The sequence below is a fragment of the Tyto alba genome, unplaced genomic scaffold (assembly GCF_018691265.1).
Source record: "Tyto alba isolate M040663 unplaced genomic scaffold, T.alba_DEE_v4.0 Super-Scaffold_18, whole genome shotgun sequence".
NCBI lineage: Eukaryota > Metazoa > Chordata > Aves > Strigiformes > Tytonidae > Tyto > Tyto alba.
The window spans coordinates 11,474,208-11,492,944 of NW_024881280.1; the positions used below are offsets into that span (position 1 = coordinate 11,474,208).

Consider the following 18,737-nt stretch of genomic DNA (forward strand, 5'->3'; position numbering starts at 1 on the left):
ATTCCTTGCTATTTTCATCCTAGGTAGTCAGCTGCAGAACCTGCTCTTATAAAGGTCTCGTTCAGTGCTCCTTGCCCAAGTCACATACCATCTGTGTATTCCTCGGAGGAAGTGAGTGATAGAAGGCTCTGTATGTCACTGCTTTCTGAATCTTGGACCTCTTTGTGTACAGGTCTACTGCTAGCCATGCCAGCTACCCAGGAAGAGGTAGCAGCCTGATGCACAAGAACAGTTTCAGAGCGCTGAGAGCCACTGGCTTCACACAGTCCAGAATGTCCAGGGGCTTCATCTTCTCTTTCAAAGCTATTGCGGGCCCCTTGGTCCTGCTGCTGCATCTCTCTGGCTCCATTCTGCCCAGCTCCCTCTGAGAGCACGATCTGCACGCGGGAGTCCGAGGGTGGAATGCAGTTCCCTGTGCTGCCATACACCGCTTCTTCATAGGATGGCAAGGCCACTTGGACACCATCCACCATGATAGAGACCTGATCTCCAGACACACCTTGGTCTCGCCTCAAAAAAGAAACAAAGAGAGAGAAGGGGGGAGGGAATTAATTAAAAAAAAAAAAAAAAAAAAAAAATCAAGTTGAGCATTTACATTTCTATATATATGCTACCAAGAACTTCAGTGACCTCCCACAGCAGAACTTGAATGCTCACCATTGACTTATTTAGGGGAAAACAGACAGAAACATGAATGGTGGTTTAACAAGGTCAAGCAAGCACAGCCTCGCAGCCCTACTGTGAACTGCCATAAACGTGAGCAGGCTCTGTAATTCACGCTGCCCGATGGATTTAGCAGCAAGAGCTGAAAAGGTTACAATGCTTCCCACCTCACCTGACTCCATAGCTAAATCTGACAAAGATCATGACTCAGGGCCCTCCTGCTGTCACAGCCAGCGGATAAAGAGCTCTGACCACTGCTGATTTCAGCTTGTTACGCTGCTGTATTCTGCAACACCCAGTGCTGCCTGTTCTGTCACCCTTGCTGCCAGCAAGTTAACCTCTGGCAGGGCAGGGAAGACAGCTCTTAAATTGGCACAGTGTGATTTGAATCACCTAGGCTCGTGAGTCAGAGCCCCGAGATTGAATTTTCCTTCTCCAGTGATTTGGACTTCTTCAGAAAAGGGCAGATTCCAGGGCCCCATCTCTCAACCTCCTCGCTGCTGGACAGCCATGTCTCTGCTCTTACTTAAGGAGCAGTAGTAGTTGGTTTGGAAGAGAGAGTCCACAGAGACTTTGTTGACCTCAGCTGGCAGCAGTGTTATGGCTGGGTCCCTCCTCTCATCCACAAACCCAGGCCAGGAGGGTTCTCCTCCCACAGCAGGGAACAATGGCAGATTTGCATGTGTATCTAAACAGCAGTACTGCCTGAATTCATGTCCATAGGATCGCACAAACAGACCTGGGGAGATGCATATATACACCCAGACACATACTTCAGCAGCTATCCAAGGCTACAAGAGGCAGGAGGTTGATCTATAGTAGGGATCATAACTTTTCACATTCAAAGCCAACAGAAAAGAGCAAGAAAACCACTCATCTGATGGCATGTTAGAATGGAGACTGCAGCTGGGTATCGCAGACCACCGTTTCAGACTACGGCTGGACCACAGGGCAGAGGTGTCACTGAGGTGATTAAAACAGGAGCAAAGAAGCGAGGAGATATGTTGCTCCAAAATGAAGGCATAAACCAAGCTCCTTAATGGGTTTCTGCTGCAAAGGAACAGGATGCCTCTGAGCCTCTGCAAACCCCAGCTACACTTACCTGCTGTGATGGAACGACTTCAGTTTTGGCTGCAGCAAAACAAACAGCACAACCAGGAGCAGAATCAGGGCAACAGAACTTGCTGTGGAGGCTACGATGGATAGCGTGGGTACTCCAATTGTTGGAGGCGAGTCCTTTTCTACAAAACCAAGAGGAACACAAGGTAAAACGATCCACTCCCTTAAATCACTGCCACAGGGAAGGAAAAACATCCACACTGCCTGCTCTCGGGAGTTACACTTGGGTGTGCATATGGGGAGCCCAGGTTTCCCATACAGTCAAGGCCTATCAGCTCTCTCTTATAGAGGATAGTTCAGAGCTCAAGCTGACACCTCTCCACCAGCTGTAAAGGGAACCTAAAATTAAACATGCACATACAAGTGTCCTTTGGAAAACACAAGGCAAACAGAAAAGCAGTGCCAGCAGGACACGGGAGATGATAGATGGTGGTAAGGGTTATGTTATATATATACATCTGGCTGAGCAAAAGCTAAAAAATGTCCTGATGTCACCAGCAAGGCTAATAATTGTCTAGCATGATAAGCACGATATTCTAGGCTAAACAATAGGAAAAGTTCCAAATAATGTGTTTTCTTGGCTAATGGACCAGCCCTCCAAAGGAAGGGGTGGAAGTCACCTGGCTGGGTATATTTAAAATGCAGCAAGTATTCAGTTTCTTTCTCACACAAACATATGCCAGGGAACAGAGAGGATGCTGAGTTTTCAGTGTTAGATACACATGCCCTGTTCACATTATGCCTTCCTCAGCCGCGCCGTTTGACTGCACAGCAACCAGCGTGGCTTTTAAAGGTCCCTTGTAAGACCTTACAATAAATTGGGAGTGGAGACAGAATGGCCCGGAGCTGGTATTGCCGAGCATTGTGTATCATGCCTAGAATGCTACACTCGTCCTTTCACCTCCCTAGAGCAAATAACTGTCTGTTGTGTGTTGCCTCTGTCCCTAATTTATGTCTTTGGTAGAGATCTAAAAAACCTTACACTTCCTCATTGGCAAATACTACTGCGTATTTCACATCTGGGACATTCCTGTGTATGAAATTCCTCAATTCCTTTTTGTTACATTCAACACATTCTTTGGGAGCACAGGTCTCAAACTGCAGGGGGATGCAGGACACACATGGAGGTAAGGATGAGGGGAAAAGCAGCATGCAAACAGAAGAAAAAAAGCTGGAGGATCACTGTTTTTAAGCCTACAGCCTGAAATCTATGCCCAAAATAGGCACGCAAGCTGGAAAGCCAGTTTGCATTTTCTGCATCTTTTCCTGGGGTCAAACCTATTGGTTTAGTTGTTTTGAACTTGTTTTCCTGAATTTTTTCAGAAGTAGCTTGACCTCTCCCCAGGGAAAAACAATGTCTGGTACATTTTTCCCTATGTCAAACAGGGTTGAGTAAGGATTTCCATTTTCAACACTACTCAGGGCACTTTTGAGTACGCTGACAGGGAAGAGGGTAGGCAAACAGGGCTGTTCCATTTTCAGCATCAGTACATGATGCTGTAAAACTGCTTGCTACCCAGGGAACCACCCCAGCACATTCACTGTCTCATATTCCAACAAAATGCTCAATAACTCATACAATAAACTGTCAAAAGTCTATGGGGTTGACAGGCTCAGAGCTACACAAAACATCTGATAAGTGCTAGGGATTTCATTTACCCTCTATGGAACAGGTAGAATCTTACCCATTATCTAACTTTTTAAGACCTACTTTCTCTGTACCGTCTCCCATCTCCTCTTCCTCCTTTTAGTCCTGTGAGAGATCCACTAGTCGAACCTCAGCTGTCTCCGACCCTCACCAGTTGTTTTAAAGCCTGTGCTGTGAAAGCAATGGCTTTTTCACTGGGTCAGACTTTTGAGGCCCCATGTTTTTGACAAGGCCACTGATCCTTCAGGATGATGAAGAAATCTGAGGGATTTCTGCTCGCCAGAGCACAATCCCTTCGGCTCTGATGTAGGCCAAGTGCCACCATGCAGGAATGCTGCCCAGGGCACACTACCTGCAATAGCACAGCTTTGTTCTCCACCCTGGGTGCAGCAAGAGGAAGGGGGGAGCTACTGTGAAAAGGAACCTTATGCTGAATTTGAAAAGCCTCTTCAGGATCCAGTTGCTGCCAGGTAAACACGCAGTTCCCTTCCTTATACATCACAGGAAGAAGCTATTGGAGTGGCTGTGATGGGGACACTGAAAAGACAGTGTCTTTGGGACCGGACAGGATGTTCCAGAGATCACAGGTATGCAGTGAGCTCCATAAAGAGCTTGAAGAAGGTGCTTTTCTGTTTTTTTTTTTTCAATTAAGCTAACACATTTTGCTTTATGTATTATGAGACTTAATTCTGGAGTGTACATCTTGCTGACTCAGGATGACTGAGCATTAAAACTCTATCAACAAGCCAGACTTAAAGAGGGGAGGGAGTTTTCCCTTTATCCAGTATGCATGCTTTAAAACCAGAAGAGCTGTAGGCAAACTAAGTTGTATGACAAACATTTTCCTGCAAACTTTTTTACTTTCCTGCTTTGATGGAGGAATTCCTGTTCAGCTGGGAGAGACCCACAAAACAAAAGCTGTCCACTTGCACTTGGAGAGAAGAAATCATTTGTCAGCAGTGTCCCTTCCTGCCAGTACAGTGAAAAGCAGCACCACTGAGCTCTTTGTCACAGGTGGCCAACAGTTACTTAACCTGTTTGCAAGGAAGATCAGCTCTACATACTCACAGACACACACGCACATGCGGACAGACAGGTACCCCACTGGGGGAGATGTACTGTCAAACCCATCAGGAGCAAAACCAGACAGCATGGAAAATGCTTCAGTTGGGGCTTCCCCCATTTCTGGGATGAGAGCTGTCAAAATAAGAGGCTCCACATGAGTAACAAGTTGCATCCTTTATACTCCTTTCCATGGGTTGTCTTCTTGCGTGAGGGACTCTGAGCCTGTGGCAGATGGTCTGTTACAGAAGAGGCATTTTTAATAAAAAGCTGTGATTGTGAGCTGCATTTATGAAACTGCTGGAGCAATGAGACACAGCTGTATGGACTTCCCCAGCACCACACTGACTCAGTGTTTAAGAATAACCTGAAAAGTCAATGCAAGGGCCACTCTGACTGTCCCACTGGAGTCCGTGAGCACTCACCCGGGCTGAGCCTGCAGCTGACTTCCATGGCTGGGTTCCACTCTCCATTCTTGCAGGTCAAGTACTTATAATCTCCTTTCAGCATGTAGCCTTCGACGCACAGATACTCTATGACACTGCCTGAAGTCAGGGGGTTGTTGCAGGGGCTAGGGTGGCATTTATAGCCTCCATTCTCAGGCTGCGGTGGCTGGGGACAATCTGGAAAAAAGACAAAGCATCATGGAGGATATCTCAGAGGAAGACATCTGTTGCACAATAGATACAGCACACAGGCAGACTTCTACCTACGAACACCCACTAAATTAAGAAACTACCAAAACTGAGAAGAAAAACTGTTACACAATGGCAGAGAACACTGCTCAGTTTCACCTCTGATATGTCTTCTGTGGTTGCTAAATACTGCTTGTTATCCCAGTAGTACAGTCTCGTCAGCAGGCATCAAACTGGCGATATTTCTGAACAGTGACACAACAGAGATTCCACAAGAGAGAGGCCCAAAAAATCCTTGGTACTATCTTTTCCCCACAGCTGTTTCACTAGAGACTGAGTGGAACCTAACAACCAAGCTTTTATATCAGCCTGATATAGAAAAAGAATGAGAACTCCTACTGAAATGGATGAAAAATGCAAACACCCCACTGTACTACTGGTACAATGTCAAGGTACAGAGCTGCCCCAGCAAGGTACTCTGGAAGCCTGGAGGAGTACACTGATTTTAGCTATTTTACACAGACATACTACCAATAGAATGGGGAATGGAGCTTTGGTGCAGTAGGACCAAATATTCCAGCCTATTTTTTTTAAAAGGAATTTGTTATATTACAAAGACATTTCTAAAAACCCCTCTCCAGACCTGTGTGAAGTCTGGAGTGCTGAAGACACTTTACATTTCTTCTTGCATCTCCCCTGTCCTGACTAATGGGTATATATATAGCACATGCCAGAAATTTTCTTGTAGAATTTTCAATAGCCACTCAAATAAAAACAACAAACCACGAATAAGGAAACTGCACTGACAACAGGATATTTGTATTGCTTAGAATTTCCTCTCCTCTGGCAGGTCACGGTGACCCTGCAGAACAGCTCCAAAACCTGCCACTGATGCCACGTATCTGCCTGGCTGAAAGAAGGAGAAATCCAAATTTTCCCTTTCAAATCCACATCAGCTTCTCAAACTTCACAAAAGAAAATAGATCAAAGATCCCTCTTAAGATATTTTGGGGCATGAAAAACTAGCCAACACACCCATCCTATTCCAACACAGCATGGTGATCCGGGCCTGCCCTTACACCCCAAAGTACGCATTCCCACATTCTGTCTCTAAGCATCCCACTTACTGTGGGACAAACAGCAAGAAACAACTGGGCAAAGTTCAAGTAACTGGACTTTGGGCAAGATATAAGAAGGAAAACTTTACAGAGATTCATTCCACGGTGGAAAAATTTGCTACATTAGGTTCAAGGGTCACTCCAGCAATCACATGTGCGAATGCATCATAGGTAGTGCCTTGTAAATGCCAGTAAACCCTGAGATGAACTGCTGAGCTAAGCCAAAAGCCCTCAGTCTGAGTCCTGCCAGCTTTATAACTGCAATTCAATTTGCTTCTTGAGAGAAAAGGTTAACAGGGATCTGCAGGGATCTTGCAAAGCAGCACTTTTCCAAGAAGACTTTGTTCTTGAGGAGATTTATTCTTAAATAAGCTTCAGAGAAGCCACTGTGCCATGCCTTATGAGGGTTAACCGTTGCCTCTTCTGTGTTGCTTTATTTTTCATTTCTGCAATAATTTCTCATTTTGTAACTAACATTCTAATCCTTCACCTTACGCAGCTAAAACTTGCTTTTACTTTAAGCCTGTCCAACACTTAGGGTCAGCTGGGATCAGCTGAAGCCGCAGATTCATGGCACATTTCACATTCAGGCACACAAACAAATGCCCTGCTTCATCTGCAGCTCAGGGGAGTGCTTCTTGCTAAATTGCAAGGACCCATTTGAGCACCAGACATATTCTCAGCAGTTTAACACATACCTCTCTAAGCAACAGTAGAGAGCTGTGGGGAAAAGCTACTGTTGCCACAGCAGCTGCTGAAACTCAGGAGCAGGGATGACAGCTTCCCCACACCTTTTTATGCCACAGGAGGTACCCTGGAATCACTCAGGAGCCATGCACAGCATCCTTCTGCTAACTGACTGCAGCAAACCAGAGCTCATTTCCTCTGTTTCCCCTTCTCCTGAGCCGTACCCACACATGGCCATTGCACCAGGAGCCCTCTTGAACCAGGCAGCAGCTCAGTTTGGTTCCCCTTCTAGGGTAAAGTGTCACCACTGAGGTTTCTGAGTTATGTGCAAAAATCACTCAGGAAACAAGCACTCATTTACATTGCAGTAACGCTCTCAAATGCTTGGAAATACCACATCAGTCACCTATAGAGCCCTGACTTGGCCTCCTCAACCTGGGCTTCAGGAGATCACAGATTGGTTTCCTCCTCATCTCCATAGGCTTCTCGGCATACACAAGGAGAGAAGCAGCTGATAAGTGTTCAGTCAGTTGTCCCCAACTTGGCCTCTTCACTCAGGAAACAGATTGCAGAATTAGTCACCTCTTTTTTTTTTTTTTCCCCACCTCCTTAGGTCATTTGTCATCACAGCATCCAAAAGCATCATAAGCATTTTAAAATGTCACCTTCACTGAGATGGAAGAATACTGTTTACGTGCTGGGAAAACAGATAAAAAAAGATCTGGATTGGGCAGCCAAAATATCCAACACGCTCTACCCTCAACCTGATTGAGCATCTCCAGGCAACCCCTGGATGACTACCCGAATCATCATTTGCAAGGCAGTCTCAGGGGAATAGGGCATCTCAGAGCCTGCAGCTTTGGAAAGGGCTACTAGACAATGCTGATGGCTTTAAAGATTGCTGGAAGTGGCCCAAGCAATCCTAGGGTAAGATGATGGACTGATGGTGCCTGAAAAACTGAGCAAGTCAAACACCTCTGCTCGCTGCTGGACCAGCTCCCTTTCCCTGGCATCTCTGACAGACCTCAGCACCTCTGCAAACCAGGGCCCGAGCCCACTGGAACACAGGCACTCAGAAAGCTTGGGACAGACAATGCAGCTTTCCACTACAGCAACCTGTGCCTAAGCTTCCAGCACCCTCAGCTTTCACACGCTCCATAAGGGGTTTCTTCAATTGCCTCCGTATGTGTGCTCTGAACTGGGGCTAACAGGAGAAGAGGTAGAGTCTGATTCTGCACAACCCTTTATCTCACCAAACAGCAGCAAAGCTTACACCCCAGTCTGCAGCACTGGTACACCCACAGCAAAACAGAACCAAGGCAGAGCAGCCCCTTTAGCACTTTTGACAAATAAGCCACTGACATACGAGGGGTGAAAAGAGCTGGGTGCCAACTGCTGCCAGCACGCATGTCCAGAGCATGGCTACACTTTGTAAGTGCAAACAGACAGGATTAACTGCCCGTGTTAGATGTTTATTAGCGCTCCAGAGAGCGGCTGTGTCGTGACGGTTCCGTACTGGGTTTGGGAGCAGGGAACAGCCTGACCCAGCTCTCCTTCCAGCTCACGCTTCCCAAATGGGCTGCTCGCGTTTAACCCTCAGCCGTGCTTGCATGCTGCTGTGGGGCCCAGCCCCAAGGCTAGAGTGTCGTTGTTTGGATATTATTTTGGCACACTGATGCTTTCTGAGGCACGTGAACTAAACCACAGAGAAGGGTTTTCCAGTGTTTCAGCCCCAATTAAAGCTGGGCAGATTTCAAGAGACACAACAAAACCCTGACGCACAGATTTCCCCCTTCCAAGTTCCAAAGGTGTGTGGCATGCAGTGGATGCACTGAAGCTTCCCAAAAATTTAAAGGAATATTTGTAACTTTGTGGGACACTAAGTGTATATATTGTAACAATCGACCTTCTTCCCAGTAGCATTAGCCTAGACTCACAATGACTCTGGGTTATATTTGAAATACAAAGAAATATGCACAAATTTTCATCAGCTCCCTCTCTGAAACACATGTTCCTGGAAGTATCTCTGGCTTATGAGACATCTTAAAACAAATGTTCACGCCAGGCTAGGAAGAGAAAGAGCCAAGTTACAGAAGTTATCAACTTCCTGAGGGGTTACCGACATCCTCAGCTTGCAAAGCTATTCCCAGCATCTTGATTCATCAAGCTTTGAGGACACACAGAAACAGTGGATTTGAACACTGCAGCACTGTGTGCTAAGGGGGCAGAGCTTTACTCCCAAAGGCCCCGCTTCCAAGAAGTACTGATGTTTCTGACATCTCCTGAGAGAGCTTGTTCTCTGCCAGCATACACTGCTGGAAATCAGGAAGGAGGTAACAACTAACCAGAAATCCAAATGTTTTGAACATCACTGAACTTCTGTTTGGAGGTAAAGAAACTGTCATTTCCAGATTGACAGGCAGAAATAAAGTTACACACTGGAGTTTCTGCAAATGCCATTCCAAAATACTAGGTATTTAATATATACAGACAATTCTTAATATACAAATTAAAAAATACTAAGTATGCACTTCCACCCAGTTTCCCATCAAATAATCTGTAAGGACCATCTTTTCCCGTGTTTAGGTCACAGGAGAAAATACCGTCCTCCTTCAAGGAGGGTTAACTGCTCTTATGTTCTTTCAATAGCTATTTTATTACCAGCTTGACAACAAGCAGCACAACACTAAGGAACCTCTTTTTTTTGTTGCAACCACAGTGTCATCACACTGTACCTTCACCGGCTCCCTTTCCCAAGGCTCTGCTAGTAGTAGCAACCTCCACTTGCTTTCTCTTCTACCAAATTCACAGACAGCTGTGAGGGCTTGAAACACAGCGGCTTTAGAGATGCTAAGAAATGTCAGTTGGCCACAATTAACCTCATCACCAAAGGATGAAATGGATCTTCCATGTCCTGGCTGAGCTGAAGCTGAGCTGTGGTCCTGAATGCCGACTTGATGCAGAGCTACAAAGCATTTCTAACATAATGTCAAATCGACACAAAACCAAGCCATGGCCACAGATAATACCACAGATAGAAGTATGTGGTATTTTGTGTGCTGACGTAGAAGCGAGGGTTTTACATACACGGAGCACAAACCACAGGAGCACAGCTGAGCCTTGGTCTCTATGAGTGAAATTCACAGATAAGCAGATTTCCAAAGCCCAAGCAGGATGACCCCGCTGTGGCAAGGATCAAGTACAATACACTCTGCTTACACATACAATGTAAGATTAAAACATACTTCCGTCTGACTGGGTAATTGCCCCAGAATTATAAAAACTCCCCAGAACTGACCTTCTTTGCACAGGCACAACACCTTACAAGAGGTGGCTGAAAGGCACCTCTCTACGATCTTGTTTGCTTGGCACTGTGTGTTTCTTTTTTCAACCGGTGAAGACTTCCAGATCCTAGCAGGGGTCCTAGACTCCTTTTTCTGCAACAAGCACTTGAACTGTATTTCAGTCACTGACCTCTTTTGCTGGGCAGTCTGACCACACAGATGAAAATCAAATCTTCCTTAACTGAATGCACTCTTATGAATTAATAAACCAAAACAGAACAAGATAACTACTGATCATCATCTGCTAGAGTGCGTAACTCTAGATTTGCAACTGAGGGAGAACAAACCATTGCATTGCTCACCTTACGTGGGTGGACAGATGAGTATAACATTGCTTAACAAAGGGATGTTTTGCACTGAACATCCAGTAGCATTTCTTCTGCTTCTCCACAGCAAGGCACAAAGGTCACTAAAGTTAGGATGGGAACAGTTTTGACAAATTAAAGCCACTGTTTATATGAGTCAGGCCCAAATCCCAGCAACTGCAAGAGGAAGCCGGACTGAGCCTCAGGTAAATTCCTCACTGACTACACAAGTGCTCTAGCATGTTTGACCATCCTCAGAGCAGTGTCAGAGAAATCTTACATGTCAGCGCCGAAGCATTTTGGAAGCAATTTGGGCAGACAAGGACTGCTCCCCTGGATCCCCTGAACACATGCCCTATTCAGGTATGTTAACACTTCCTGGCCTTTCAGACATACCACAGCTTTTGTGAGATGTGAAGACTGGAAATGGAAGGTCCCAAGATGTGTACTTCTCTTTGCTCATATACAAGATTCACTCTATTTAACTAACTGATATTATCAAGACTCACAGAGGAAAAACATCCTACAAACAAAAACCACCCTCCTGATCTAACAAGATGAACATTCCCCTGGCTAGTCTGGTTAGACCTGTCATGATTGTCTCATGCCAGCATGTCCTGCCTGGTGAGCAAATATCTTTGTGAAGCAGAACACAGAATCACCCAGTTAAACTGTCCCAGTACTAGAGGCCATACTATTTCCTTCATGCTGTTTCCTCTGAAGCCTCATCCTAACTTTCTTGTGCTACCTTGGCTCCCCTACTGTAGGATTTTTGTGGAGCAGCTTAAAAAAAGGTTGTCTTGCCTTAGAGTATATCTTTTTGTCTCTTTTCATCTCTTCTGTCACACAGGAAGGTTCCCTCCTGGTCAGAGACACTGCCTTTGCCTATCTACTCTCTTCCAGGTTAAGCTCCAGCATATTCCACAGTGGCAAGGAACAATTCTCTGTCCAAGTCTCCGGTTCTCCAAAATGTCACCACCTTTATTTTCTCAGCCAGGACTTGCCACTAGCCAGAGAAACAGCATCCAAAATAAACACAAGATATCCCCGGTTACTTGTCCCTGCTAAGGAGGCCTGTGATTTTCAACTTGGATAATTTGTGTGTGCGCATCATTTCAGTACAACAGAAGGAACTGCAAAAGCTATTACTAACTTCTGGCAAGGACCTTCAAAAAGCCCCAAACTCCCTAAGGCACCCTTGAGAGTAATCCTCCCTCTCTACGCCCCTCTTCAACCTGGGGCCTGTCACAGCTAAATGGGTGGTCTGAATCGCCAGCTGCATCTGAAGCCTTCTGCAGAGGCTGTGCATTTTCAGCATCTCAGACCTGAGATTCAGGTTTAATTAACACCATACTGAAAACAACAAAGCCAGATTCACTGTTTCTCTCCAGTTAGTGCCCCGAACATATTTGTAACAATAGGTTGTTGGTTTTTTTCCAGTTGCTATTTGTTTGTAAATTCATACACAGGCCTTCATCTTTTCTACACAATGTTTTTTTCACAATAAAAATGTAACAGTCTGACACAGCCAGCCAGCAGGCTAGAAGTGCAAGTCTGAGACCAGCAATAATGCTCACTTTGACTTCCAGAGGGTCTGGCAATTCTAGCAGACTGCTGCCCATAGATCCCACTCAGGGGTGACACTGAACATTAGTTTCGCCTTAAGAAGCGACTGAATGAATTTGCTAGCAAGAGCTCTGGCTGTATTTGCTAGTAGGAGACAAGGCATTGTTTTCTCTCTTTGGAGAGTTTCAGTTCTTGCCAGCAGGGCACTACCCAACCTCTCCACTAATCTCCTGGTTGTTTAGTAAGCCAATAAGGAAACAATTTACACCTCCCTTAGCCCAGTTCCTGGATCTCTTCTGTTTATTGGATATACTCCCAACCTCTGTCACCGGTACTCAGAGAAGCATGAATGTGACCCAACCAGATAATAGTGTCACTACTGTCCTTAGCCACAGCAGCAGGGTAACCAGCCGGAATTGCCAAGCTCACTTAGCAGCTTCTTGAGCAACAACAAAAGCAACAGATCAGCCTCCCAGCGCTGCAGACAGACTACAGTGCCTCAGCTTACACCTAACAGAACACACTGTCCAAGTTTTCATGTAAGTAAAAATTTGGAGGGGGGGGGGAAGTTTAAGCATAGCTTTTCCTCCTACAGAAGCTGTTGTCTCAAATCTTCCCATATTTGCTAGGGCAGGACAGATCCCTACCTAGCATATGATGAACTCAAACCCCACTATATACCTGCTGAGAGAAAAAACTAGAAAAGAAGCACCAAAACTAAAGGCACACATAGAACTGGCATACACGCCATTTTCAACAGCAAGTACTTATTTTACAAACCCTTCCCAACTACCAGACAGGAAATTCACTGTCCAAGTTAGCTGCTTTTCTCAGGAGAACTTCACCATCTGTGCCTTGGAGAGTCTGGGCGAAAAGTGGTTTGCTTCCTCGAGGATAAAATAAATAAATCAATATGCATACACATACGCACACACCCTGTTTGATTTGAAGAGCACAAAACTACCTATCAGCCCCTCTAAGCCAAGCCTGCTGCATCACTGTCTGGGGGAGCAAGGGAAGACCAGCATGACTGTAGTGACACCATAACTGCTGAACAAAAAAATTCCACAATGTCCTCTTTGGGTCAGGATTTTTTCCTCTTCAACCAGGGCCTTCAGTCACACATAACATTTCCTTCTGCCTGATGCAGGACTGGTGTTTGGCTCCAGGTATATTCTTTGCTTTCAGCGTGAAATCCAGACAGGCAACAACCTTGTTTTTCCTCTCTTCCCTTGTGCACACAAACCAGTCTATAAACAGCAGAAACCGCTTTTGGAAGCTCCTCCCTCAGCAGTAGTTTGGTTTTAGCAAGAAGAAAGTCTGTTATCATTTATTACCCTTTTTAGACTAGCTACGTCAACTAAACACTATCTTTTACCAAAGCAAAAAACACTTCCCAGGCAGCTGGTCTACAGAGAAAGAGCACCTAGATCAGCTTTGATCAACTACTACCTCTTCCCCACCCACACCTTCCTTCCTGTTGAGAAAGCACTAACAAGGGGATGCGCTTTAGTGGTAGATATACAAGTGACAGATAGAAAAGCAGTCACCTCCACCCACATGCTGTATCTAGTCAGTGCCAGCTCCATTTCAGAGTGTTATATACCTTCAGGTTTCCAACCAGTGACGTTTGCCTGGATGCACTCACAGGCTTTCAGAGCACAGCAGCTTCCCACTAGGCACCCTCTGCTCCTGCATTGTCCTCCCCTGTCTGAGCGTTTGGATTAATACCAATGTTAGACTAGAAAATGGCTCATCAAGTATTCCATGGATAAATGTCACCGCTTGTAACAGCAGGTCTGTGCAGAACATGAAAAGCCACATGCTTTAGACTGGGGTTTCTCTTGGCAGGCTGGCTCTGAGAAGCACAGCAGTGACCCACTCTGGGAATCATATTTGATGATTCTACCCTCTTCCAACATCCAGCATTTTGGGGGGACATTTTTTAGCCCACAAAATTACATTTGAACACGAATAATAAATCCTTCTCCCTAGAAGACAGGTGGGTCTTTCCCAGTAGAGGGGAAGCATGCTCTGCTCCCCCTTCATGTAGATTAATGTATTAGTGGGAGGTTTTTGCTTATTGCCCACAAGTGTGCTAACCTGCATGGTTTAACTCTACAAATACAGTAACCACAGATACAACATCTGAAAAAGAACCCAGACCGAAGCTGTCCTGCCAGCTAGAAACAGTTGAGAACTCTGTGTGTTTCTAGCCGAAGACAGCATTCACACCATAAAAAACAGATTACCAGATGCCCAGGTTTTCCACTGGTCTGTAATTTCTGGGGTAGAGATGGGGACTGGAACCAGGAGAACAGATTTTGAACCTTCTCCTTTTCAGCACTCTCGCTTTTTCTAGTGTACGAGCAGATGGGTCATTTCCCAGAGGGACAAACCCGAGACGGCAGCTGCTGCCGGGGCCCAGTCACAGCAGCTGAGGCTAAAGGACCTCTTTATATTTTACTTACAGGAGGCAGAAGTCAATAAAAGGCCTCCATTGTGAGTGCACACATTTCTCGTCGACCCTGCCCCTAAAATATTTTAAGCCTTCCTAAAAACACACTGCAAAAAACATAACCGTCTTTTGGACTCTGTGTATTAAGCAGAGGCCAAAGTCCACTGAAAAATAAGCTCTCTGTCTTTACTGGCTCCAGATGCTGCTTGCTCTGAAGTCAATGGCAGAAGAGCAAACTGAGCAGGACTGAAGCCTTTACAGGGAAATTACAGTTTCCTTAGCAAGGGCATATTCTGAAGAGGAGGCTTATTTTTCTTTATGTTGTAATGTGGGTAAATGAGAAGAAACTGAAGTAAAGATATTTGTATATATAATCATATAGCTGTGCATTTATGTAATTAGACACAAGCACTTACACTGTGTGCAGTAACAGGCACCCCTCACACAGCCATCCAGCCATCCCATATGCACCAAAGCTGCTTTTTTTTTTTTTTTTTTTTTTTTTCCCAGGGCAGGGGAAGAAAAAGCAAGGAAGAAAAGACTCTTAATTGCAGCCTTCCACCAATGCAGTTGCCATCTGGTAACTCAAGAGACACATGGAACCGAATTATCTTAATTAACATGTTACAACAGTATTTAAAAAAACTCTATGCTTATTAACACTCAGCTGTGATTAGCCAACCATGGAGGAAGCCTGCTAGTGCAACATTAATTATGGGTCTTGTCTGTCTTTCTATTAGAAATATGATTTTTTTTTCCCAGTGTCTTATCTCTTCCCTAAAAAGAAAAACCATTAGCATCAAAGCTTGCTCTAAAATGTAAATTCTATTTACATTCTACAAGAGTCAAAATGTTTAGGCTATATGAAGCTGCCACTGGTGCTTCTAGAGTGCTAAAGACTGTCTTAATATAAGACGTACTTCTCTCTGTCCCTTAGAAAGCTTTGTTTCAGTTAGACAACTCCCTCTCTCACTGAAATTTTAGCAAAAAGAAAAAAAAAAAAAAATGCCTTTCAAGTTCCTTTCCCCCTCCAAAACAGGAGCACAGACTTTGCTCTGTGCTAGGCAGGCAAAATCAAGACACAAAATCCAGGGCTAACAAAAACCACATCTGTGGAAGGAAGATTTCTGTGATGGAAAGCAGCGACCAAAACACAACTGCACTCCAGCAGCAGATTTGCCTCCCTAGAAGAGCACTACTCACTATGACAACTGTATTATTTTCCCCATAATAGGCCCACCTGTAACACACTCCCCTCAGACACATTCCCAAATGATTCAGCCTGACAGGCTCTGAGACTAACACTGCCAAGTTTTTCAGACTTGGCTCTGCATTATGTTTACACAGGGCCGGCTGCAGCGGGGCTCTCATCCGCACAGGGCATTCTGGACATCAGGGTAACACCAAAGCATAAAACAAAAACCTGGTGCTTTTAAACAATGCCAGGATTGATAAATTAATTCTGGAAACATTAATGAGGAACAGGAAACAAACAGGGAACAACTGCAGAAGTGCTTTTTAAGATCTTCAGATAAAGCAATCTTATTGTTGCACACACACCCACACACAAATAAGTTATTTAAAAAAAAAAAAAAAAATTGCTGTTGGTGATGTATGTGGAAGCTTATGCAGCTTGCTCAGGCCCACTATGGATGAAGACCAGCTGACCAGTACTTTACAGCACGCCGTACTGCCAGGACAGCACAAACAATTTGCATCTGGGCTGTAGTTGGAGCCAGCACTACTGTGGCTCCAGAACAGTCAGTTCAATGCAGAAACCTGCTCTCCCCCGTGGGCACAGTGCAGCTTTCCAAGTGGCACATGCTTCATTTGCTTTTGTTTTCTAAGGCTGCTTCCGGCGTCCCCGTGCCTTCTTCCAACCACCCCATAATTACTTCCATGTGTTCAGAGAAGGAAATTAAGCAAGTGCTGTAACAACACTTTGTGTAATCAGCAGGGTCCTGGATTCTGCTTTTGAAACCAATACCCACTGTCATAAGTAGCACCCAGCTGGTTTTGTGGGTTCCCCCCACCCCTCATTCAAAAGTTTGATTATGAGGGTCCCCCTAAGAAAGCTGCATATGGGTTTTAAATTCTGATTATTAAGAAATGTAAAAAAAAGTCCAAAAGTGTGTGCTGCACTGGGCAGAGGCAGCGAACACTCATCGGGGGCCTCTCTCTCTTCCTCTCACTGGCAGCTCATCCAACTCTAAATCTTACTTCATATTGCAACAAGGAGGAGATTATTTAAATAGATAACAAAGAATTGTCAAAATAATTTAATATTCTTGCAAAAAAGAAACAGGCACGGGAACTTACAGCGCCTACAGTGTAGAGGCAGGTTAGTAGAAAAGATATTAGCATGGAATTTGAACTCAAGTAACATCCACTGTCTTCAATTACTGGTGCTAATTTTAAACTTCGCTCTTCACACAGCTTCGATTTCTCATCTTGTTCCTGCTCGCCTCTTTCCAGAAACCTACAAAACTAAAAATTGATCTCAATTCATAGGTAACCTGCACATTTACCCTGCTGCTTCCTTGGCTGTTCCTAAGTGGGTTTTCAATTTCTATATGGTAATAACCCAAGGCTGTCTTTTTAGGATAAAATTTTGACACACACTATGGGCTCTGGTCTCAGTAAAACCATCTGGCTTTTCAGCAAAAACAACGAGACATGATAGGAAAAAGCATAACTATCTGATGTTCACACTGATTTTGGACACCAGGATTTGACAGGACAGAGATGACTGGTCTGTAAGTCCTGACTGAAATAAATACAGTCCTACTGATGCTAGGTGAGGACACAGGAGAAACACACCTTCAGGACACAGCAGGGCAGAACTCATCTCTACCAGCAAGGGCCAAGAGGCCTGCAATTTAGCAGTGTCTTAGGAGGCTTGCCTGTGGATATCTGTATGACTACAGAACACTTCCACGCCCTAAACTTCAGCATAGTACAGTAATTAGGTTCCTTTCTCCAATAAGGCCTTAAAAGTTCTTGCTATGGCAGTTTCCCAAAATATGTCCCCCCGTGGTGGGCTCCATCACGGCCGCTCAAGCTCTGGATGGCACATGTCACCTGGCTGGTAACACTAACAGCTGGAGCCCAGAGAGCAATGCTCTCCTTCCACCGTGAGGTGGAACTCGGGCAGACACCACCAACCTGCACAACCACCGGCTCCCCCTTAGCCAGGAGGCCAGCTCATGCCTACCTTCTAACCCAGTTCTGCTAAGGTTTTTTCTGAGACTTGAAACAGATCGTTGTGCAGCCATGAATCTGCTCAAGAGGCAGTCCTGAACTCCGAGGGGACATGAGAATCTCTGAAGTAAGAATTCTAGTGGTTAGAAAGGAGACCTGTCTTCTCACATGTCCATGGAAAGATCCCTACACTAGCCAAGTCACTTTAAAGTTCTGCCCTGGTAGGCCTCCTTCATTCACTAATGAGCCTTTTGCAGCTGATTAATTTTTCATCCTTTCAGCAGCAGCAGCTGTTGCCTCTGACTCAGCCTATCCAAAAAGGACTAATTTGGAAGTTTGGCCAAGGCTGATCTAGTAATAGTATGCACGCAGGAGATCACTTTGTGCTAAACATTGTTCCACTTTCATCTGTGTGGAAACCAAACTGGGAAGCTCAAGCCCTAGGTTACTGAAGTCTCCCCTCTGCAGTATGTCTACAGACAGCTCTGCTAGGGAAAGGTGGGTAAGGACAGCAATCCTGAAACCTCAACCTGATACGTCAACACACACTGAAGAATACTTTTTCATCCTACCATGCCATTTCTCTTCTGACCTTTGGCTCTGTTCAGGACCATTGAACATATCAGAATCTAATATCTGGGCAGATTTGTTTATCCTTTAAGAATGACTCATGTCTGTCATGGGACTTGTCAGAACAAGCACTCGAATCATTTAGCACTGGCTAGGCAGAATGGCAGAGTTATTAGCCCTGTCTTGCTGGAAAGCCTCTCAAGCCCAATTCATAATTTTACTCTAGACGCGGTTAGGTTAGCCATAAATATTAAGTCATCTTTTCTACCAGCTTTACAGGAGCTCAGCACCACAAGCAACTTCTCTGCAGAGTCTGTCAGGAAAACAAAAGTAGCCCCACTTGAACACTCTTGAAGTCATC

General features: G+C 45.0%; 1 protein-coding gene across 8 annotated transcripts in view; it reads right to left on the reverse strand.

Annotated features, from left to right (window-relative positions):
* SUSD6 (sushi domain containing 6) overlaps positions 1 to 18,737 on the reverse strand; it is a 98,823-nt gene that overhangs the window by 6,762 nt on the left and 73,324 nt on the right. For all 8 annotated transcript variants that reach the window (XM_042790576.1, XM_042790579.1, XM_042790575.1 and 5 more), the window contains 3 exons: positions 4,918 to 5,115; positions 1,766 to 1,904; positions 89 to 510 (listed from right to left, as the gene is read on the reverse strand). In XM_042790576.1, the coding sequence (XP_042646510.1) occupies positions 89 to 510; positions 1,766 to 1,904; positions 4,918 to 5,115 (759 nt within the window). The remainder of the gene's footprint in view (positions 1 to 88; positions 511 to 1,765; positions 1,905 to 4,917; positions 5,116 to 18,737) is intronic.